This window comes from Monodelphis domestica, chromosome 8 (assembly GCF_027887165.1).
Source record: "Monodelphis domestica isolate mMonDom1 chromosome 8, mMonDom1.pri, whole genome shotgun sequence".
NCBI classification, from domain to species: domain Eukaryota; kingdom Metazoa; phylum Chordata; class Mammalia; order Didelphimorphia; family Didelphidae; genus Monodelphis; species Monodelphis domestica.
Window position 1 is genome coordinate 70,193,307 of NC_077234.1, and position 23,052 is coordinate 70,216,358.

The 23,052-nt window shown below is 47.2% G+C and overlaps 1 protein-coding gene and 1 non-coding gene across 3 annotated transcripts; both read left to right on the forward strand.

The window, feature by feature from the left end:
• The first annotated feature begins 754 nt into the window (after positions 1–754).
• Positions 755–21,599, forward strand: PTPRN (protein tyrosine phosphatase receptor type N). Of its 2 annotated transcripts, XM_007501660.3 has the most exons (23): positions 755–1,319; positions 2,951–3,001; positions 3,251–3,364; positions 4,796–4,892; positions 5,604–5,853; positions 5,948–6,323; positions 6,727–6,858; positions 7,421–7,455; positions 7,830–8,095; positions 8,640–8,726; positions 8,983–9,062; positions 9,227–9,291; positions 11,872–12,090; positions 12,732–12,932; positions 13,069–13,216; positions 13,435–13,508; positions 13,991–14,068; positions 14,235–14,354; positions 16,485–16,651; positions 19,693–19,746; positions 20,126–20,190; positions 20,419–20,492; positions 20,797–21,599. In XM_007501660.3, exons 1-23 carry the CDS (start codon positions 1,223–1,225, stop codon positions 20,866–20,868), a joined length of 2,922 nt encoding a protein of 973 aa, XP_007501722.2. In that variant the 5' UTR covers positions 755–1,222; the 3' UTR covers positions 20,869–21,599. The 2 variants fall into 2 exon arrangements, with proteins under 2 accessions (XP_007501722.2, XP_016280558.1); XM_016425072.2 differs by lacking the exon at positions 12,732–12,932.
• Positions 17,516–17,605, forward strand: MIR153-1 (microRNA mir-153-1). Its single transcript, NR_034980.1, has one exon. It is a non-coding gene; the product is annotated as a microRNA mir-153-1 (primary transcript).
• Positions 21,600–23,052: the final 1,453 nt, after the last annotated feature.

A 23,052-nucleotide genomic window follows, 5' to 3' on the forward strand; every position in this document is an offset into this window, starting at 1 on the left:
ACCTTAAGATACTCTAGAAATAAATTGTCAGCTATCTTATTGGCTCATCAGCAACTGTTGGACAGGTCACTTAACTTCCTTAGGCATCAGCTTGTTTTTCTGTAAGATGAGTACAAAAATAGTAGGAGGGGAAGCATTTATATAGTGCCTGCTATCAGCCAAATATTATCTTATTTGATTCTCAAAACAACCCTCCAAAATAGGTGTTGTGATTATCCCAGTTTTACAGTTTAGAATACAGTGTAAGTGACTTGCCCAAGGTCACACAGCCAGTAAGTATCAGGTCAAATTTTAACTTTTTTCTTGATTCCAAGACCAGCGTTCTACTGCACCACAAGCTACCAGTAAAGCTGTCTTCTGCTAATTAAGATTATTGACAGCAGCTGGATTGAATGACTGGCATGGAGGAAAGCTGAGCTCATTTCCGAGACACTTGGCTCTTAGTGCTGTTGCTAAGAGCAACTATTAAAAATTGGTTAGAGTTGTCTTGTCCAAACATCCAGGCAGGTCAGGTCAAAGTTTATTAACTCTCTCCTCAATTAGGGCCTTTTTAGAGGGCCTCTTTGGCTCCTTGAAGTCTGGCCTTGAGTGGGAAGTGGCATCTGTACTATCGGGGCTGAATGGATGAGCTCTCCCTCGGTTCTCCTGGTTGGACTGTATCCTATTTCACTGTTAGGATGCCTGGGTTCTACCCTGGATGTCCTTCAGGATATCCTAAAGAAATAGCCTTCTTCGCCCTTCAAGACTCTCAGGGTTAGAGGGAGATTTTTAGGCCGAGTGGGCTGGAAAGGAAATGTGAATGATGCGGAAGCTAATTCACCCTAATTGTCTTTCGCACCTTGCCCCCGGTGCCCCCACCGCCTCATTTTCTGAGTTGGGGGTGGAGCCTGACGTAGAGACGGAGCAGGGGTAATTGGGAGTGTGGCTTGTATTAAGGAGTGGCTATTAGAGGAGGGTCTTCATGATGCAGACCCCCTCGAGGGCAGGGGTATGACGACATTTATGACGCAAAAGTCAATCTAGGAAAACAAGGGATGGAAAGGTGGAAGAGACGACGCTGGGACTGCCCATGATTGGACAAGCAACACCATGAGGGGCGTATGAAACCCACCTCCAAAGTGGGTGGGGTGCGCCGTGGCCCCGCCCGAGCCCCTTGCGTCCGGCTCCCGCCAGTGTCGCTGCGGTTCGGCCGGGGGATCCTGCGCGCACCGAGCGGAGGAGGATGCGGCGGCTCCCGGGGTTCTGGGGGATCCGACTGCTTTTCTGCCTCCTGCTACTGACCGGTCGCCTTAGGGGCAGCAGCGCCACCAGTGCCCACGGTCAGGAGGAAGCCTAACGGTTGGAGGAATGGGAAGGGGGCGAATCCCAGCCTAAGTGATGTTGGGGTACAGATTCTAGAGAGAAGGGGGCAAGAACTCGTATAGGAACTGGGGGCGGTGGGGGGAATAAAAGGACTTGTGGGGGGGAGGGAACAAGGGGGCGTAGTCCTGGGGGTGGGGCCCAGGACCCGGAGGCGGGACCTTAGGAGAAGTGGGCTCTGGGGGTGGTCGGGCCTTCGATCCTGGGAAGGAGGGAGTAGGGGTTTTTCAGATCTGAAGGGTTTAAGACTGAGGCTAATGCAAGGGGATCACGGTGAGACCTGGAAGAAGTCGGGACAGTAAAGTGGAGAGAGGAGAAGGGCTTCTCTTGGGAATCGTAAATAGATTCTAGATAGGAGTTTGAGCATCCCAGGCTGCAGGAGCCTGGGGAAGCCGACTAGGGGATTCTGGGGCTCTGGAAGAAAAGACTGAGTCGGAAGAGGGACCAAGATTTCCCAGGGAGGCTGAGTCAGTCCAGTTTGGGGATTCCCAGCGCTAAAGGGAAATTGAGGGTATAGGGGTAGAAGATGGGGGGGGGGAGAGGGTCTCTTCTCTCTCTCTCTCTCTCTCTCTCTCTCTCTCTCTCTCTCTCTCTCCCCCTCTCCCTCTCCCTCCCACCACCCCCCACCCCCGCTCCCAACCCTTCCCCCCCAGGCCCAGCGCTGACTCACGGCTGAGCGGCCGGAGACAGAGTCAGTCGCTGACTCACTAACTGAGGGCGGGAAAGGAGGGGCGCATGGGTAAGGGGAGTGAGCAGGCTGACTCCTCATCTCCTTGTCTGGCGCCCCCCTTTTCAGACCAGTCCTTGACTTTAGGGCTCGAGGGGAGACAATCCAGTGACCATATGGGTTCGGATGGTAGGGATGGGAACAGGCCTCACGCAGATGCCTCGAGAGAAGCAGATCTCTCACCAGAACAGCCGGATTCCAAACCCTCGGCCCCACCCGGTCCTGAGCGTCAGCACCCTGGACAGTGGCAGAGTCTGTTCTGGGCGCGTGGTCCGCTCTTGAGCAGCCCTGAGGACGGCTTCGTTTTCCCCTCTGTCCCACACTTCCTATTTCCCACCCTCAGAAGCCCTTCCTGCCCCCTCCAGGTCCTTTTCCCCATCGGAGACTATTGGTCTCCTCCCCTTCCTCTTTCCTACCCCCATTGTTCCCTATGTGAGTGGGAAGCCCTCCCCATTTCCAAGCCCTCTATGCCAGAGGCCTCACATCCTACCCAGAAGGACCCCTCAAAGTAGCAGAGCTGGTCTTCCTGTCCCACTAACTCGCTAGTCATAACATATAAATGTCTTGCAGGTCTCCTGAATGTTGTGCCCATAGGAGGAGCTGTACAATACTGAATATGTATAAACACTGACCATATGGGAAAACTGAGGCTTTCAGGCATCATTTTGCCAAGATCTTGATCAACTTGGGGCTTAGGTTCTTTCCTGAAGATTTCAGATCTCCTCCCTGCACCATTTCTCTTATACGAGCATCCTTCCCTAGGATGGATCCAAATTACCTTCCCTATCCCCTCCTCTTTTATCCATCTGTATGACTATCTGATGTTTGGCTGGTAAGTTGTTGGACTCATCTGTCTATCCACAGGCTGCCTGTTTGACCGTAGGCTCTGCTCTCACCAGGAGGTCTGTATCCAGGGTGAGTGAAAGAGGAAGACAAGTCAGCCACGTGGCAATGAAAGCTGTGGAGAGGAAAGAGGGGGGTGGAGAGAGAATGCTTGATTGTATCAGGGGCCAGGGGGAAGAGTCCTATTCCACCCTGTCTACAAGGAACAAGGTTTTCATAACCTGGCAGGAGTCAAGAGGGGGGTGGTCCCAGGGCTATGGAATATGTGAAACTTGTGGTACCTGCCAGGTGTCCTAGAAATATCACCCCTTGCACCCCTAGATGGTTTGTTTGGACAGTGCCAGACAGGTGCAGGAAGAGTCCGGCCCCTCCTACAGGTCACTTCACCCATCCTCCAGAGATTGCAAGGGGTGCTTCGGCAGCTCATGTCCCAAGGTAAGTGAGGAAGAAAGAGATTGGGGAGAGGGGCAGGGACCTGTCAGTTAAGGACGGAAGAAATGAGAGTTGAAGCTTTCCCTAGACAAAAGATGTCTCTTTCCTGTCCTAATATACCCTTGTCATTTCTAACACTCTTACATCTATAATCATCCATTCTACTTAGGAAAGCCAAGTCAGCATTTAGGTAGAGTGCCTTTTTTTTAAAACCCTTACCTTCCATCTTGGAGCCAATACTATGTATTTGGCTCCAAGGCAGATGAGTGGTAAGGGCTAGGCAATGGGGGTCAAGTGACTTGCCCAGGGTCACACAGCTGGAAAGTGTCTGAAGCCAAATTTGAACCTAGGACCTCCCGTCTCTAGGACTGGCTCTCAATCTACTGAGCTACCCAGGTAGATTACCTTTTAATGGGCACTAGAGGATTCTAAAAGAGCAATTTAGACCAAGACAGAGGCCACTAGGACCAGCATACAGTGCTCTTGACCAGCCCCACATTTGAGTTCTACCTGACCATCAGGACCAGGAACCTAAAAGTGATTTTACTGGAAGAACCTTTTTTTTTTTTTAATGAAATCTAAGTAATGTCAGGGCAAAGTACACAGGAAAGAAAAAAAAAGAAGAATGATGGAGCATGTATGATTCTTTATATGCTGACTTATCTGGGAGCTAAAAATCAGGAGCCCTTTTTGATCCAGGGAGAGACAGAAATGAGAGCTGCCTCAGGATCATCAAAGATAGTTTAGAAAGCCCAGCCTGGTGATACTATGGGTAATCTGAGGCTACTGAATCTCTTGAATTCAGAATTTTTAGTTTCTTTAAGGCTGTAGCTGATGGCACTAATAAGATGGGTTCCCAGGAATGTCTTGAGTAGACATTGTACTTTCAACCTGAATGAGATGAGGAGATTTGGTGTCAAGAAAGGAAGAAAGGAAGGAAGGAAGGAAGGAAGGAAGGAAGGAAGGAAGGAAGGAAGGAAGGAAGGAAGGAAGGAAGGAAGGAAGGAAGGAAGGAAGGAAGGAAGGAAGGAAGGAAGGAAGAATTAGAAGATATATTCAAGGACAGACAAAATGTACTAGCCCTGAACCTTTCTCATTTTCCCTTTGAACGATGTTCTCTTCAACATATGTATGGAGGGAGAAGGGAGGGAGGTGGCTTAGTAGATAGAGAGCCAAGCCTGGAGATAGAGGTCCTTGGTTCAAATCTAGCCTCGGATACTTTCATATTAGCTGTATGAACCTGGGCAAGTCACTTAACCCTAATAGCCTAGCCCTTACCACTCTCCTGCCTTGGAACCAATACTTCATATTGATTCTAAGATGGAGAGTAAGAATTAAAAAAAATAAAACATAGATTTTTGGAAATTATTTTTAGTCTCATTCTGGTTCTCTGGATGAACTAACCATCTTCTTTGGGTTTCTCCACCCTCTCAGGCCTATCCTGGCAGGATGACCTCACCCAGTATGTGATATCCCAGGAGATGGAGAGGATCCCCCGGCTCCGACCACCAGACCCTGGCTCCAAGGACAGGTAAGACCTGGGGTCATGTGGAACAAGAAGAATAATCACCTCTACCCTCAAGGAAACCCCAGTATAGATGGGTGGATTTTGTAGCTCACCTGAAAGAATTTTTGTGCTGAAAAAGGGAAGACTAGAGGGTCTGAGAAGTGGCCTGAAGATCTATAGACAGAGTTTGTAGGACTGAGGCAGGATTGTGGCAAGTTTTTGCTGGTCTCAGCTGGCCTGCTGCTTCAGGAGTTGGCTATTGGTTTAGTCAACTGCCCTCCTGCCCAATCCTCATTTCACATATGTGATATGACATTCCTGGGCTAGGAAGGGATGGGCCACAAGAATGGCTTGTTTTCTTCTCTTGCAGTGGGGAAATGAGGGTCATTAACTGGGGTACAAAGAACATTGAGATACACATATCGAACAATGGCGTGGTGGATGGTGGGCATCTGAATGACACAGCTTTGGAAGCTGTGATTGGGAGAAGAGATTTGCCGTCCCTCCTCTCTATTTCCACTCTCACACTTTGTTCCTGGTAGCTGCTTTTGTAGCAGGATGATCAAGTCATGGGAGCTACCCTAGCCTTGCCCTGGGCCCTGGGCTGCAGCTGCCCCCTTAGAGTGGATGTCCCATCCTCCAGCCCTTCTGTAGGCCCTTCTGTACCACTGCTCTTCCTGCCCCACCTGCTACCTGTCATTCCTTCCCCACCACACACATTGCTTTCCTCCCCAGGTCCAGCCTGGCAGCCAGGAGACCTGCTCTCCCTGGGGAATTGCTTCCACCTGACCCCCCAACAGGCTCTGCCCCTGCAGCCCAGCATCGGCTTCCGAGGCCTCTGCTGGGTGGGGGTGGAGCTCTGCTGCCTTCCCTCCCAGCTGAACTGCTGCCTCCACTCCTGGAGCATCTGCTGCTGCCCCCACAGCCCCCACTCCCTGCCCTGAGCTATGAGCCCACACTGCTGCAACCCTACCTATTTCACCAGGTGAGACCTAAGAGCAGCCATTCCTTGTCTGCAGTCACCCCTTCTAACGCACCCTTAACTTTCTTCTGACCACAAGCTTTGCTTTCCCACACAGTTTGCCTCCCAGGATAGTTCCCAGGCCTTGGAGAACTCCCCAGGGTTGGTCACGGTCGTCCCCCAGCCAAAGGCGGAGCCCCCAGCCCTCTTCAGCAGAGCTTCTTCTAAGAATGTGTTTGGTGCCCATCCCAGCCTCTCCTACAGGAACCCTCCAGGGCCTGTACCTGCCCAGCTCTTCCAGGACCCTGGACTCCTCTACCTGGCTCAGGAGACCCCTGCCTCAACTAGGGTCAAGGGTCAAAGACTACAAGAACAGGGAGGCAACAGCCAGGGAGAAGATCCACAGACCTATGGGAAGGAAGGGATAGGGGGAACTGGGGAGCGGGAACCAGAGTCTCCTGCTTTCTCATCCCAAACCCCAGGCCCCCAGCCAGGTAAGTGAGTCTCCCTGCCTGCCTACTATTCTATTCTCTCTTTCCATCCTTAGTCTTATTTATCCATCGATCCATCCATCCATCTATCTTTCTCTTCTTTCAGCCTCGCACTTCCCTGTCTCATGGGGATCTCAGCCTGTCCAGGACTGTGGCCCCCTAAATGAAAGCCAGAATGCCTCTAGTCTCTGGCATGAGTAGTTTTCTCAGAACCCTTGGAAATGGGATGAGCTGGAGACAAGATTGGCTTCCTCACTATACTATTTGAAGCTGTGCAAATCTGAGCCTCCTTTTGTACTCTTCTACATCCCTTGTACCCATGACACCACTTCCTTGCTTCCCCTCCCACCCCAGCTCTGAGGGCTCTCTCTTTCTCTTTCTCTCCTCTCTTCCCCCCCCCCCCAAGATGTGCTTCTGCAGAGACTGGCAGCAGTGCTGGCTAACTATGGGGTGGAATTAAAGCAGCTCAGCCGGGAGCAACTCACCAGCCTCTATACTCTGATGCAGCTGATGCCCAAGGGTATGGGAAAGAGCCAGGGTGAGTGTCCAGTGGAGAGATCTGAGGATTCTGGGAAAGGCAGCTCTAGGGAAGGAAGTGGTCAGTATCCCATGGCTTTTTAGCCAGGAAATAGGAAGAAAATCATAAATCTCATGGAAAAGGGCAGGGCCATGGTGAGAAAAGGCAAAATAGGAGCAGAAGGAACAGAAAAGTAGTAGTAGTTGAAGAAATAGGACAGTCAGGAGGTGGATAGGTAGTTCAGTGGATTGAGAGCCAGGCCTAAAGGTGGGAAGTCCTGGGTTCAAATCTGACCTCAGCCACTTCCTAGTGGTGTGACCCTGGGCAAGTCACTTAACTAACCCCCATTGCCTAGCCTTTGTCCCTCTTCTGCCTTGGAACCAATACACAGTATTGATAGGAAGAAAGGAAGGAGCCAGCCAAGAACAAAAAATGAAGAGAAAGTAGAAACAATGGCAGAGCAACAATTTGAGTGGCACCATTGATGGTATTCTAGTCAATGATAAGAATGGCAATAGAACAAATACCTTCATCTGGTTTCTCTTCACCTTTGCCTCATAAGCCTTTTCTATCCTTTTCACAGGTGAAGCTGGAAATGTTGATGCTGAGATGAAGAAAGTAAGCAGATAGAGCCCAAACTACTGAATTTACCCCATCAACCTCTCACCTTCTCATAGAGCCGTGGAATTTTATACCTGGGAAGAAACTTTAGTGATTGCCTCTAATCCAACATCACTATATACAAATAGGAAAAGTGTGATCACAGATTAATTGGACCCAGCTACCCAATAGCAGAGCCAAGACAAGAATCTTCTTCTGACTACTAACCTGGGGTTTTTCCATAATTTCATGTTTTGTCATACCACCCATGCCAGCCTCATTGTATGAGGTTTCCCTGACCCAAAGTCCTAAATGCACCTATATTGGGTGTCCCTTTGCAATCCTACCAATCTGGATCAACCTCTCAAGTCTCTCTTTACTCTTTTGGGCAGGCAGTGGAAGGAGACATGCAGCTCACTGTCGAAAGAGTAGAAGCTCCTTCTGCCATGGTTTCCTTACCTGAACTCCCTATTGGTAGCACCACCCCAATTCATGTGCAGAGAACTGAAGTGGAAGGCCCTAGCAAGTCCCCACTTTCCCATGCTACTCCTGTCCTGATGGAGAAGAAGAGTCCATTGGACCAGAAAGGGCTCTCTGGGGGAGAGCAGCCCCCAGCTCATTCTGCAGAGGAGTATGGCTACATAGTTACAGACCAGAAGTAAGAATTCTTGGAGAGGGAAGACCATGAGAACCCAGAGGCAGGCAAGGGGGCAAGAAGAAGTTAGATAGGTGGTAGACTATTTGCCTTGTAGCAAAGGCAACATCATTATGGGTAGAAAAGAGGACATTAGACCTGAAGGAAGATAGGAACTGATTGATGATTATATGGTGGGAGAAGGCTTGATCACATGGGTCGATGGGGATCTGATTGGGGATGTAGACTCTAAACAATCATCCTAGTGCAAATATCAATAATATAGAAATAGGTCTCGATCAATGACACATGTAAAACCCAGAGGAATTGCATGTTGGCTATGGGAGGGGTGGGAGGAGGGAAGGGAAAGAACATGAATCATGTAACCATGGAAAAATATTCTAAATTAATTTATTAAATAAAATTTTCAAAAAAAAATAAGGTGGGAGAGGAAGGTCATGGTAAAGACAGGGAAGCTGTTTACTGGGCTCTCAATGCTATGAAATGAAGGTATCCTCCAAGATGATGTAACTGAGAAGTCCCTCCCTCCCTCTTCCTCTAATCCCAGGCCCTTGGGACTGACTGCTGGTGTCAGGCTATTGGAAATCTTGGCAGAACACATCCACATGTCTTCTGGGAATTTCATCAATATCAGGTGGGACTGATGCCCTGAACTTTTGGATGGGGGAATGCGGTGATGTGGGCAGAAGGGGAGGGAAGCCAGAGGGGCTTCTTGTTCTCTCTTGGATGGAGCCCCACCTGGGATTGATAGCACACTAATCTAGAATTGGCTTCATATATTTTATTGTTTCCCGTAGAGAGCTTAACTTATCCCTTCCTCAGTCCAACCAAATTACCATCAGTGACTGAGCCTTGGAGGGTGGGACCATAATGTGGCTCTTACCTTTCAGTGTGGTGGGATCAGCCCTCACCTTCCGAATCCGGAACAATGAGCAGAACATGTCTTTGGCCGATGTGACGCAGCAAGCTGGTAAATTCCACCCCCAGCTGTATCTTGAACCCTGACTCAGGACCGTTCACCATCATCCTGATTAACCCAGCTTACCCACAGGGCATGGCATGGCATGGCATGGCATGGGGTGGTGTGAGTATCCTTGCAGGCTGAAAAAAGCCTAAAATGTCTCCTTCTTCTAGGACTGGTGAAGTCAGAGCTGGAAGCAGAGACAGGGTTCCGAATCGTGCAGACAGGAGTGGGCCAGGTATGCAAGGAGGTTTCTTTAGGCTGGAGTTGATGCCAGAACCAGGGTCTCTAAGGGAATGAGGGAAAGTCTATTAGGGGAAACTGAGGTACAACTTAGAGAATTGATTTAGGATCAAAGGATTGGCCCCTGGGAGGGACTTAAGAAGGGTTCAGTGCCAGGCGATTAATAAACAAAGGTTTATGGAGTACAATAGGTGCTAAAATATACAAAAGGGTGAGGGAATGGTCTCTGCTCTCAAGCTTATATTCTGGCTGTAAAACTGCATATACACAAGTCTGATGCCCACAGGCCCACAAATACATAGTGTACTGGTAATAAATCCAAGGTAATTGAAGAGGGGAGAGCATTAACAAATTGGAGGGATCAAGGAAGGTTTTACAGAAGAGATAAACCCCTGCTGAGTCTTGAAGAGGAGAGAGAAAGCTGCGTGGCTCTGGGAAGACAACTTGACTTTCTTTGGCACTCAGTAACTGCATCTATAAATGAGGAGTTTGGACTACATGTTCCCTAAGCTCCCTTCCAGATCTGACATCATTTAATTCTGTGGAGAAGATGGCGCAGTTCTCTCTCCTACCAGCAGGGGGTGCTGCTGGCTTTGCCAAATGAGAGCAGCAACATCTGTGTTTCTATGTTTGAGATAGATTCGGGAGGAAGCAGAGAGAGAAACGTAGGGCAGGTTAAGAGGGTTTGTTTGTTTGTTTTACAAGTTCTATTATAGCTATCTGGACTAAAATGGAAATAACCAGAAAAAGTGAGCTTCAGGGGCAACTAGGTGGCTCAGTAGAGCCAGACCTGGAGGCCCATGTCCCTGGGTTCAAATCTAACCTCAGATAGTTCCTAGCTCTATGACCCTGCACCAGTCACTTAACCGCTGTTGCCTAGCCCTTATTATTCTTCTGCCTTAGAACCAATTTGCATAGTATCAATTCAAAGAAGGTAATGAGTTAAAAAAAAAAAGAGCTGCAGATGCAACTAGATGGCTCAGTAGATAGAGAGCAAGACCTAGAGACCCATGTCCCTGGGTTCAAATCTAGCCTCAGATACTTCCTGGCTGTGTGATCCTGGGCAAGTCACTTAGTGTCTATTGCCTAGCCCTTATGGCTCTTCTGCCTTAGATCCAATGCATAATATCAACTCAAAGAAGGTCATGATTAAAAAAAAAAGAGAGAGTGAGCTACCTCTCCCTAAGTAAGATCAGCCTTACCACCAAGGCTGAAATTCACCAGTCTGTTCCTTTATGGGTTAACTATCACCTTCTCCCCTATTAAAATGTAGATAATCTTTGTCAGAACAATAGCTGCTGTGATGGAGCTCAACCTTGGCCTGAAAGCATTAGGTTCCTGAGTCTGAATGCAGGTTCTGTCACTTATTAGCTGGCTAGCCTTGGGCAAACTTCTTAGCCTCTCATAATCTCTTTTTCCTCCTCAGTAGAAGGAAGGGTTAGATTAGATCCGAGGTTCTTAGCCTTTTCTGGGTATTCTACCCTTTAGGCAGTCCAGCAAAGCAGATGGCCCCCTTTTTAGAACTATATTCTTACATACCTAAAATACATAAGATTGCAAAAGACACTAATTATATAAAAACACAGTTTCAAACTATTAAAAAGACAGCAACACATTAATGGATGCCAGGCTAAGAGTCCTTGGATTAGAGGATCTCTGAGACGTCTTCCAGCTCCAAATTCTATGATGCTGTGATATTCAGGAGGAAAGGGTGATGGTATAGTTACTATAGGAGAAAGCAGCCTGGACTTAAAGCCAGAAGACCACTTATAAGCTGGGTGGCTTGGCTAGTCACTTCTGAACTTCAGTTTCCTCATATATGAAATGATGGAGTTGGATTTCTTAGGGCATTTCTAGCCTCTGACAGTCAGTAGAGCTGAAAGGAAGAAACTCAATCAACAATTATTTATCAAATGCTAACTAGGTGCCAGGCACTGAAGATATACAAGCCCATAATGAATTAGTCCCTGCCCTTGAGCTTACATGCTATCAGAAGTGGTTGGCACATAGGAAATGTTTAATCTGGGCAGTTAGATAGAGCTCTTGACCTGGAATCAGGAAGAACTGAGTTCAAATTTGGCCGTACACACTTATTAGTGTTCAAATCACTTAACCTCTATTTGCCTCAGTTTCCTCATCTGTAAAATGGAGATAACAATAGTACCTACCTTCTAGAATTGTTATCAAATGAGATAAGTATAAAGCAGGTAGCACATTGTCTGACTCTTAATAGATGCTATATAAAAGTTACCTATTATTATTAATAGAGCCTGGGCACTAATATTAATGACTTCACACGTTTTCCAAGTACCTGTCCTGCTTTCACCCTATACCACCAGGCAGATAGATGGCTGGGCAGGAGGACCAAGGCATCACCAGGGATTTTCTTTAACTGATTCCTTCCAGGAGTATCAATTTAGCTTGAGACTAAGGAGAAGGCTTTTTTCACCCCTGAGCATTTCTGTCCTGACCAAATGGAAAGTGAATAGGGATGGGGGAAGTGACATGGCTTCTTCCTTTCCACCTCCCTTGAACTCAGTAAACTCACCTCCCTTACAAAACACTGTGTTGACAGCGTGAAGAAGCAGCTGCAGTGCTGCCCCGGCCAGCCCGAGGGGCTCCCCCACTTCGTTCTGTGCTGCTGACCCTGGTGGCCCTGGCAGGTGTGGCAGGGTTGCTGGTGGCTGCAGCCTTGGCCATCTGTTTGCGGCAGCATGGGCGACTTCGGGAGAAGGAACGTCTGGCAGCCCTGGGGCCTGAGGGAGCCCATGCCGATACCACCTTGGAGTATCAGGTTTGTGCTCCCTAGGGATCTGGAGGGGAGATGGGCATGGGAGGAGAGAGGAACTTAGAAATGGCCAGGACACCTGGGTCTGGTGGGCTGGACCAAGCAAACTGTAGGGCACAATATGGAGAGAATGAGACTATTGGGAAATTAGCTGCATCACAAACCGTAAATCCCCTGCCCCTAAATATGTACCAGGAAAGGCTAGATGTTGACCACCCCCTCTAGAAGGCAGTGGAGTGAATGCCTACCTTTAGGGAAGGCTGTACTGAATTGCCTCTAAAATCTCTTTCAACTCCAAAGTTCCATGCATCATAAATACCATTCAGATAGATCTTCTGCTCTAAAAAGAGGCACAGAGAAAATAATTCTTCTCACTGGAACTGTGTTCATTTGGAAATCAACCAAAGCCAGTAGACTAAGCTCTGGGAGAACCAACACCATTTTATCTACATTTGGTATCTCTTCTAGCACCCCACCCAGCCCTCTGTACTCTGAGGTTAGGGTTAGAATTGAAATTATTACTAGAAAAGATAAACCTTGGAACAAAATGTCCCAATATACAAAATATATTGATGAGAAGGCTAAAAGATATCTTTGGACCCCACCGGTGGCTCCTGAACCTAGGCTCACTTCCTCTGGCTCCCCAGGAACTGTGCCGCCAGCACATGGCCAGCAAGTCTCTGTTTAGCCGGTCTGAGGGGCCACCAGAGCCTTCAAGGGTGAGCAGCATCTCCTCTCAGTTCAGTGATGCTGCTCAGGCCAGTCCCAGCTCCCACAGCAGCACTCCATCCTGGTGTGAAGAGCCTGCTCAAGCCAACATGGACATCTCCACAGGACACATGATCCTGGTCAGGATGGAAGCTAAGGATCAAGGGGGCTGCAGCAGGGAGGGCAAGGGCTAGCACATGAAGGATTTGAACTAGTTTGGTGGAAAGTGGTACCTAGGGGAAGGAAAGATACCAGGCTGTGACTTCTACTCTCCAGGCATATATGGAGGATCACCTGAGAAACCGTGACCGGCTGGCCAAGGAATGGCAGGCTTTGTGTGCCTACCAGGCAGAGCCCAATGCTTGTAGCATAGCCCAGGGTGACACCAACCTCAAGAAGAATAGGAACCCTGACTTTGTGCCCTGTGAGTGGCCTCTGGCCCTATCCTAGTAGCCCTGCCCTGCCCATTACCCCTGCCCACTCCCTTTCCTGTTCTGGCTTCTGGGTTGTCGGGCAAGGGGCTTGAGTGAGCAGCCTGGGTATCTTTAATGGGAAGCGTTTTCTTGGTGGAGGGCTGACCAGTGGGGAAGCTGTTGGTACCCTGATGACCCAAAGATGGGCTGTGGGGTGGGTTCTGTGCAGATGACCATGCCCGAATCAAGCTGAAGGTGGAAAGCAGCCCTTCTCGGAGTGATTATATCAACGCTAGCCCCATTGTGAGTACTGAACTCCCCATCAGCAAAAAGGCCAATCCCAGCTCCCATCTTGACCTGAGATTCTTCGCTTTTTCCTTGCTGGTCATCTCTGTCATGAATTCCACTTTATCTTGGCTTCTGCCCTGGCCCCGATCCTCTAAAAAGCTTTGCCTATCTATTCTAATGATAACAGTAATAACTCACAGCTCTAGATTGCTTTAAAGCCTACAAAACACCGATAGCCCAGTGAGAATAGATATTGTATCATCATCTCCATGTTAGGGATGAGCAAAGCTGAGACCCAGAATCACACCACTGGTGAGCTAGAATTTGAACACACATTTCTCTCGACCCTCAATTCAGTCTCCTTTTTGCTATGTGATGCAGCTTCCTCTTGCAGCTAAACTAGAGTTCAAACCCAACCCCAACCCCTTCTGTTTTGGTATGATTTCCTATTCCTGATTGTGCTTCTCTTCTACTCCAACATGACGTACCTCCCCTAGATTGAACATGACCCACGGATGCCAGCCTACATTGCCACCCAGGGCCCACTGTCCCACACTATTTCAGACTTCTGGCAGGTGAGCTCCCAGAAAAGGATGCTAATAAATGAGGAGGGCTTCCCCAGAGGATGATCTATGTCACCACTTGGGTGCAGCCCAGGAAATGGGAAGTGGGCAAAGCTGTAACAAAGAAATTGTCCTGGCTTCCTGATCGTCTGACCCTGTGGGATCTTTCCTCCCTCAGATGGTGTGGGAAAATGGCTGCACAGTCATCGTGATGCTGGCACCCTTGGTGGAGGATGGAGTCAAGCAGTGTGACCGCTACTGGCCGGATGAAGGCTCATCCCTCTATCATGTCTATGAGGTTGGGAGGGAGGAAAGGGAGGGTGAAAAGAAGGAAACAAACAGGGAGGAGGAAAGTCATACAGAACAAGGAAAAGCCAGAACCTGGCACAAACTCTGGGCCCTCTAAAGAAAGGAAAGAAGGAAATTGGGATTAGAGAGCTAACTCCTCTCACTGGCATCCACGGACATGTCTATCAATCAGTATTTCTTTTCTTTTTCTTATAAAACCCTCATTTTCTATCTTAGTAACAACTCTAGCAAGAACTAGGCAAAGAAGGCTAAATGACTGACTCAGGGTCACACAACTGGGAAGTGTCAAAAGCCAGATTTGAACCCAGGTGCTTCCTACTCCAAGCCTGGCACTCTATTCAACCCTCAATCTGTATTTTTTAATTTTCTTTTTTTAAATGTTTTTCTTTTTAATGTTTTCATTTATACTTAGAAACAAATTTTTTTTAATCCTCTATGTTCCATCTTGGAATCAATACTGTGTATTGGTTCCTAGGCAGAAGAGTGGTAAGGGCTAGACAATAGGGGTTAAGTGACTTGCCCAGGGTCACAGCTGGGAAATGTCTGAGGTCAAATTTGAACCCAGGACCTCCCATCTCTAGGGCTGACTCTCAATCCACTGAGCTACCCAGCTGCCCCCTAGAAACAATTTTTAACAATTATTTTTAAACCTTTACCTTCTTTCTTAGAATCAATGTTGTGTATTGGTACCAAGGCAGAAGAGTGATAATGGATAGGCAAGAGGGGTTAAGTGACCTGCCCAAGGTCACATGGCTAAGAAGTATCTGAGGCCAGGTTTGAACTCAGAACCTCCCATTTCTAGGCCTGGCTCTTAAGCCACTGAAGCTTCCAACTGCCCCTGACAATTGTTTTTTGACATTTTAAAATTCATATTTTCTCCTTCCTCCTCCTTCCTGAGGTGGTAAAGAGTCCCATCTAGGTTATACCCATGCTTTCATATAATGCATATTTCCGTACTGTTCATGTCATGATAGAAGACACATATCACACATACAATAGAAATGTCATGAAGGAAATCTAGTAGGAGATGCGTGCTTTAATCTGCACTCAGACTCCAATAGTTCCTTCTTCGATGTAGCCAGCATTTTCATCACGAGTCCCTCCTGGCTATCTTGGAGTCTGTCAGTGTTTCTTAAGCACTGTTCTTTGCCCAGCAAAGTGCCCCTTGGAGATAGAAGGAGATTAAGAGGTGATTCATGCCCTCCAGGAGTTTATGATTTCGCTTAGACAACAGCATACCTTAGACGTTCTATGATTCCCATTTTAAAAATTAAAAAACAGGAGTTCAGAGTTGTCTGGGTGACTTGCCAGAGACTATACAGTGATATGGAGGTAGAGAAACGCACTAGATTCAGTCAAAAGACTTGCATTCAAATCCTGGTCTTGTCTTTTACTAGCTTTCCCTTTCAGAGTCCCAGTACAAATCGAGAAGGTTGATCTATTTGATCTCTAAGGACCATTGCAGTCAAGTCAACAATAATTTTATTTACTTATTTTTAAACCCTTACCTTCTGTCTTAGTAACAACTCTAAGTCAGAAAGACAAGCCTTAGGTATATAGTGTTAAGTGACCCACCCAGGGTCATACAGCTAGGAAATGAGGCCAAATTTGAACCCAGATCCTCCTGACTCCAAGCCTGGCACTCAATCCACTGAGCCACCCAGCTACCCCTCAACAAACATTTTATTAATCAAGCATAAGACATACAAAGAAAAGCAGAAACAGTCCTACCCTAGATGATTTCATATTCTAATGAGGGAGACAAAATATAAACTGAATGTACAAGATATATTCTAACAGCAGATGCTATCACCAGTGCCAGATGAGTAGTTCAAGATAGCAACTGCTTTCAGAAGAGGGGGAGAGATCCCTATCAATTAGGGTGGTTAAGGAAGGCTTCAAGAACAAGATTAGGATGGAGCAGAGCCTTGAAAGATTCCAATAAGTAGAAAGAGAAAGAAAAGAGGGTGATAGTCTTTGAATGGAGGATCAAAGGTGAAAAGATTGGAAAGCACAAGCTATGGGCTAGGTGCAGTGAGAGAAACCTTCCCCAGCCAGCCACCCCCCCAATCCATTAACAAAGAGGATCTCCAGGACACTGAGCCCCTTCTCCATGCAGGTGAACCTGGTTTCAGAGCATATCTGGTGTGAGGACTTCCTGGTGCGCAGCTTCTACCTGAAAAACGTGCAATCCCAAGAGACTCGCACCCTGACCCAGTTCCACTTCCTCAGCTGGCCAGCTGAGGGGACCCCAACCTCGACACGGCCCCTGCTGGACTTCCGTCGGTAAGCACCAGACCCTTAGATATGGGATAAAGAGCAAGGAGGACTGGGATGGGATGGAGCCAGAATTAGATTTGGTCTAGTTTGAGAGAAACAAGGAGCATGGAAATTTGGCAATTTAGCAAAAGGCAACAGCACAGACACCCTTATCACGGAGTCCTGGAACACTAAGGAACCAGGATCAAGGGAGAAACTCATATATGTCTAAGAACCTTGGCAATACTCCAGCTCCTTGTCTTGGTAGAAGGTGAAGGGGGGCTGGAGGTGCAGGGGGAAGAGAGATGTGTTTTGTGAAATGGAACCCACAATGAGGCTCAGGTACAAGTTCCCCATTATCTCCCAGGATACTACTCCTTTCCTCCAAGGACTAGTTCATAAGACCTAGGAAGCCCTGCCTCATCTTTCAGTCCAAAAATGAGTGGTGCAAAGGAAAGAACCATCTGAGACTTAAGATCAGAGCTTAAGAGTTGGAAGATAACCTAAAGGTCACCTAGTCCAATCCTTCCATTTTCCAGATGGTTAAACTGAGACCCAGAGAATGGCAGAGGCAGGATTTGAACCCAAGACCTCTGATTCCAAATCCATAGCTCTTTGTACACCACATTGTGCCTTCCTACTTTAGGGACTCAATCTCTGACCTCTCACCCTGGGATGCTTCCCCCTCTCAGCATCCTTCAATTCAGGACTGTCTTATCTGTGCCCATGTCTTTTCTGGGTCTCCTCTAATTCTCTCAATATTCTGCCACTCTCTGTCCCTCTCCATTTCCATCTCTCTGTTTTCCCTGCTTGTTCTATCTCCTCAGTTGCCTCTCCATCTCTGTCTGTCTGTCTCCCCCCCCCCCATACCCTCTTTCTTTCCCTCTCTCCCTCACAGCTGCCAGTGTCATTTTTGTGATCTGCAGCTAGTATTCTGGCTTCAGTTGCATAGTCACAAAAGTGATCATTGGCAGGTGTGGCTGCTGCACGGACAGGATGGATGGGCCCCAGGAAAGCCCCAGCAGGCCGCCTGAGGGGATAGGGCTTTGGGGGACCCTGACAGAGAGCAGAGAAGAGAGGGAGGAAAGAAGTTGTTCTTGTTTCTTAGGGCTTTGGTGGACCCGTTTTGGGGATGTGGGTAGGAAGGAATCCCACTCGGTCACAAAAGCCATGGAGCTGCCTGTGGTATCTCTCCTACCACCACCACTACCTCTGTGGAATGCTCCCCTTTGGGCAGGCAGCTTTCTAGGATTCTTCTCCTTGCTCCCATTTTTTTACTCCTCCATATTGATCTCTCCTATACTTCATCCACAAAATTTCTAGTCACTGGAAAAAGAGAAAAGGGAAACTGAGTCTGGTATGGGAGTTAGAGATCTGGGTTCAAATCCTAAGCATTTGGCAAAGTGTTCAGGGGTATCCTTATAACTATCTGACTCCTGTGCTGGAAAAGCTATATGACCCTACTCCCTCCCTCCCACAATCAGGTAGAGATCCAGACTCAGAAGGAGGTTAACCCATAGGATGCACCTGCCCAAACCTGGCTGAAAGCTCCATCCATCTTCCCCCAAGGGACTGGGAGAGATTTCAGAATGAACTAGGATTGGGGGTATCAGAAAATCTGAGCCCTAAATGGACTATAAGACTCCTGGACATATAACTTAGCTATGTAGTGCCATAAGAATAAAACCATTTAAAATTTTCAATTTCATAAATCTAAAATGTTTAAAGTGCTATTAAACTGGGAGTCTATTTACAAAGGGACTCCTTGTACATAGTAACATAACATGCTGGAGTTTAATGCCTTCCCATTCAACTCATCCCCTATCAGGTTCTGACAAGTGTCCATCCCCAAGGCTGGCCCCTTAGATAAGGAGGGATTCAGAGAATGAAAGAGCTTGGGCAAAGGGGAAAACAGCCTATGGTATTGAGAAGGAACTGATGGGGGAAAGGAACTATCAAGTGATCCCAAGAGATTGAAGACTCTAATAAGAGTTGGCCCTGATTGACAGGAACAGGTCAGGGAGAGGATTCCGACAGAGGCATATAAGAAATCTAGAACTCTCCCAATGTGGGGATGATTCTAGAGGCTTAGAATCCATCCCTCCACCCCTACTTCCCAAAGGCAAGTCCAGCCTTCTGAAATAGCAATGAACATGAGGTATGATCTCTAGTCCTTACCCAGTCTCTTTCCCTACTCCCCAGTTTATTTTGGCTGTCCTCCATCAACCTACCCCTAGGACTAATTCCAATAATTTCACAGGAGTCTTATCAAGTCCCCAGACAGTTGGAACCACACCCCAAGCAGGACCAAACAGAGTAGTGATAAGAAGATATTAAGGGCAAAGAGGCAACTTACTGTATGCTTCTCCATTTCTGGCAGGGCCTGACACTTCCCAGGATGCCATGTTAGGGGTCCCTAAAGATACAGACAAACTATTCTCCCCTTCCCAACTGACTCACTCCCTAGTCTAGAATTTCAGGCTCTCTACAATGTGGTCTCAGCCTATGTCTTCAGCTGCTTGTTCTTGTGACCCCTCCACCCCATCCCACTGGCTCTTTCTTGTTCCCTTCCATTGGAGTGGGAGAAGGAATAAAAACTGCACATTACTCTTCTTCATACACCCAAACTGGATTACTTAGCTATTACTCAAATTCTACCTTCCATTCCCCAATTTTATAAGCCATACCCCAAGCCCAGAAGTCACTTCCTCCTCTTTCTGCCTTTGAGATTCCCCCTCTTCTATTTGGGGGCTTTCTTCCCTGGGCACCCTTCTCTATTTCCCCCAAATCCTCTCCCCCATCCCCTGGAAGTAAGCACTCTCTTCCTCTTTTACTATAACTCTAGTATGTAGTTGAAAATCTTTCCTTTGCTTCCTTCACCACTCATTACCTTGTATTATGCTTAACAGTGTATACATGTCCTATCCCATCAGCAGAATGTGAGCTCTTTGAGGGAAGGGACAGTGGTGGTTTCTTCCCTTTGTTCTCTCAGGGATGGGCATGGTCAGTACTTAATAGATATTTATTGAAGACTTATGCCTCTGGCTGACACATAATTTTTGTTGTAGGAAAGTGAACAAGTGCTACAGAGGACGGTCCTGCCCCATCATTGTGCATTGCAGGTAATATTCGTGTGTGTGTGTGTGTGTGTGTGTGGCCAAAGGCTGCTTCTTCTTGCAACCCCCACCCCACTGGCCCTTTCTTATCCCCTTATGTTAGGGTAGAAGGAAAGAAGAGTAGAGGTAATAGAAAATTAAAGAAATCATTCTCTAATAATAGAATTATTAATGCAAGTATCCCCAGAATAGCTCTGATCCTTGATCCATGATTTCCAAGCTTCATTTTTTTCTTGGTCTTTTCTTCAACTTTTGGCCTCCTCTGATCTCAACCCTCAAATCTCTGACACAAACACACATTTCCAACTTTGATATGATCTTCTGTACTTCCTTCCCCTTTCAAACTGGACCTGAACTACTACCACCCCAAACCATTTTATTTCAGTGATGGAGCGGGAAGGACCGGTACTTACATTCTCATTGACATGGTGCTGAACCGGATGGCAAAAGGTGAGGTCTTTTCTTTCCCTTTCCCTCACCTCTGGCTTATCTTCAGTTACTCATCTGAGCCCCAAGTCTTCCCAACTCCCATCTACAAAATCCAATTCTACCACTTCCTCTAGGACCTTGGAAGGTTCTCTCTCAGTGTCCCTTTGGGATGCCCAACACCACTAAAACCCTTCTTCCTCAGGGGTCTCTTCCACTCCCCCCAAATTCCTTTGTCTCTCCCTCTATCAGGAGTGAAGGAGATTGACATTGCTGCTACCTTGGAGCATGTTCGAGACCAGCGGCCAGGGCTTGTCCGTACCAAGGTAGTTTTCTTCCCCTTTCTCCCTGGACTCGATTTACCTTCTTGATTTTTCTTCCTCTCTCCCTGGCTCACACTTTTTACCATGTGCCCACTGGTATAGCTGATGTCCATGAAATTCTGCATCCCTGTCCTTGTCTCTCTCCCACATGGCTCTATCCTGTGATCCCAACTATTCTTGTTACAGTCCTGAAATTATACAGGTTGTTCTTTGGGGTAGGAGTTTGCCTGTCTCCTCCAGGCCTGGGCCCTGGCTCTCCAAGGGAAAATCCTGGTCCTCTAACACAATTCTCTCTCCCCCTCACCAGGACCAGTTTGAATTTGCGCTGACAGCAGTAGCAGAGGAAGTGAATGCCATCCTGAAGGCTTTGCCTCAGTGAACAACCCAGCTGTTTCTGCTTCCTTCCATTCTTGTGGGCATGGTTCAATCCCTGTGGTCCCCTCATGCTCTCTGCAAGCATCTCTACCCTATGCCAGCATCTCCTACTCTGTATCTCTAGCCCCATTCTACCCTGGGCTTCTCAGAGCTGAACCTGAACTCCTCTCCAAAATGGAGTGGAGGTCAGACCTTCTCCTATATATCCTACCCAGATCTCAGGGGTTCCCACATGCAGGAACCCCAGGTCCCGCTAAAGGACAGTTGTCTGCAAAGTAGGAGAGGTGGGAGGAGGCCTACAGGCCTCTTCCTCTCTTCTGCTTGACCTTCCAGTTCCTGTCTCCCTAAGGTCATGAGGGCCTCTAATTTTGGTATGGCCAAAAGTTGGGGAATCAGGAGAGTTTCTAGTCTTGAACTTTACTCCTCTTTTCCAGCCATCCTCCCCCAACTCTCAGATTTTCCCACCTTATAAAAATTTTTTCCCTGTCCTGGGACCAAAATAACTGCTACCCAAACTCCCACTGTGGAAAAGGGGTCCAAGCTCTCCACTCCTAGACTGTGGCTCTCTGGCATCCTTCCCTTTCTGGGCCATCCTTCTTCCCCCCCCCCCCCCCCCACTCCCTGAACCTACCAAGAATCCGCCACTAGGCTCCTTTTCCCTCCATCACCCTTTCTAGAAAGATCTAATTTTGTATCAATGTGAATAAAGTCTGTGTTTTGTCTGTGCAGCTGCAACTCTTGACTCCTGCCTATCTCTTTCTGTCTGACTTCCAAGACCTCACTCTCAGCCTCTTATCTGTTTTCTCCAGTCATTGGGGGAGGGAGGGATTGATTACCTGCCAGGTTCATCTTCCTCTCATTAGTAAGAAGCATATAGCTTTTTTCTGAGGTGCTGATACATCAGCACCCTCGATCCACCTTCTGTCCCACCTTGATGTCCTGTGGTCTCCGACGACATTCCAATCTCTCCATTACAGGAGGTCTCCCATCCATGTTGTTGTTATCCATTCATTCAGTTGTGTCCAACTCTTTGTGACCCCATGTGGATTTAGGGTTTGTTTGGTTTGGGGCAAAAATACTAGAATGATTTTTCATTTCCTTCTCCAGCTCATTTTACAGATGAGGATCTAAGACAAACAGGGTTAAGTGACTTACTTAGGTTCACATAGCTAGTAAGTGTCTGAGGCCAGATTTTAATTCATGAAGACAAGTCTTCCTGGCTTTATTTTTTTAATATTTTCTCATGTTTATATGATACATTTTCTTTCCCGCCCCCCTCCCAGAGCTAACAAGCAATTCTACTGGATTATACAAATGTTATCACTTGATACATATTTCCATATTATTCATTTTTGCAATAGAGCAATCTTTTGAAAACAAAACTCATATACCCAAAAGTCATATACCCAAATAAACAAGTGATGTCATGTGTTTTTCTTCTGCATTTCTACTCCCACAGTTCTGTCAATGTAGATAGCATTCTTTCTCATAAGTCCCTCAGGATTATCCTGGATCATTGCATTGACAATATTAGCAAAGTCTATTACATTTGATCGTTTCACAATGTTTCACTTTCTGTGTACAATGTTCTCTTGGTTCTGCTCATTTCACTCTGTATCAATTCATGGAGGTTCTTCTAGTTCATATAGAAATCCTCCAGTTCATCATTCCTTACAACATCACCATCATGTACCACAATTTGTTTAGCCATTCCCCAATGGAGGGACACCCCCTCATTTTCCAATTTTTTGCCACCACAAAGTGTGGCTATTAATATTTTTGTACAACCCTTTTTAATTATCTTTTAGGGCACAAACATAGTAGTGGTATTGCTGGATCAAAGGGCAGTCATTCTTTAAAATTCTTTGGGCATAATTCCAAATTACCTTCCAGAATGGTTGGATCAATTCACAACTCCACCAGCAGAGTATTAGTGTCCAGACTTTGCCACATCCCCTCCAGCATTCATTATTTTCCTTTACAGTCATATTGGCCAATCTACTAGGTGTGAGGTGTACCTCAGAGTTGTTTTGATTTGCATCTCTCTGACCATAAGAGATTTAGAACACTTTGTCATCTTCCTGGCTTTAGATCTGGCACTCTATCCACTGTTCACCCCAAAGCAAAGTTTGTTTCATGTTCTTCTTAGTAGGAAGAGACCTTAGAGCACACTGAATCTGGCATTCTC

What these genes read in the sequence shown, in the direction of transcription:
- PTPRN (XM_007501660.3), top strand. Translation starts at nt 1,223, where the DNA reads ATGCGGCGGCTCCCGGGGTTCTGGGGGATCCGACTGCTTTTCTGCCTC. An exon ending in CGATGTGACGCAGCAAGCTG is followed by an intron (nt 9,063 to 9,226) that starts GTAAATTCCACC and finishes TCCTTCTTCTAG; the next exon opens with GACTGGTGAAGTCAGAGCTG. An exon ending in CTATTTCAGACTTCTGGCAG is followed by an intron (nt 14,069 to 14,234) that starts GTGAGCTCCCAG and finishes TTCCTCCCTCAG; the next exon opens with ATGGTGTGGGAAAATGGCTG.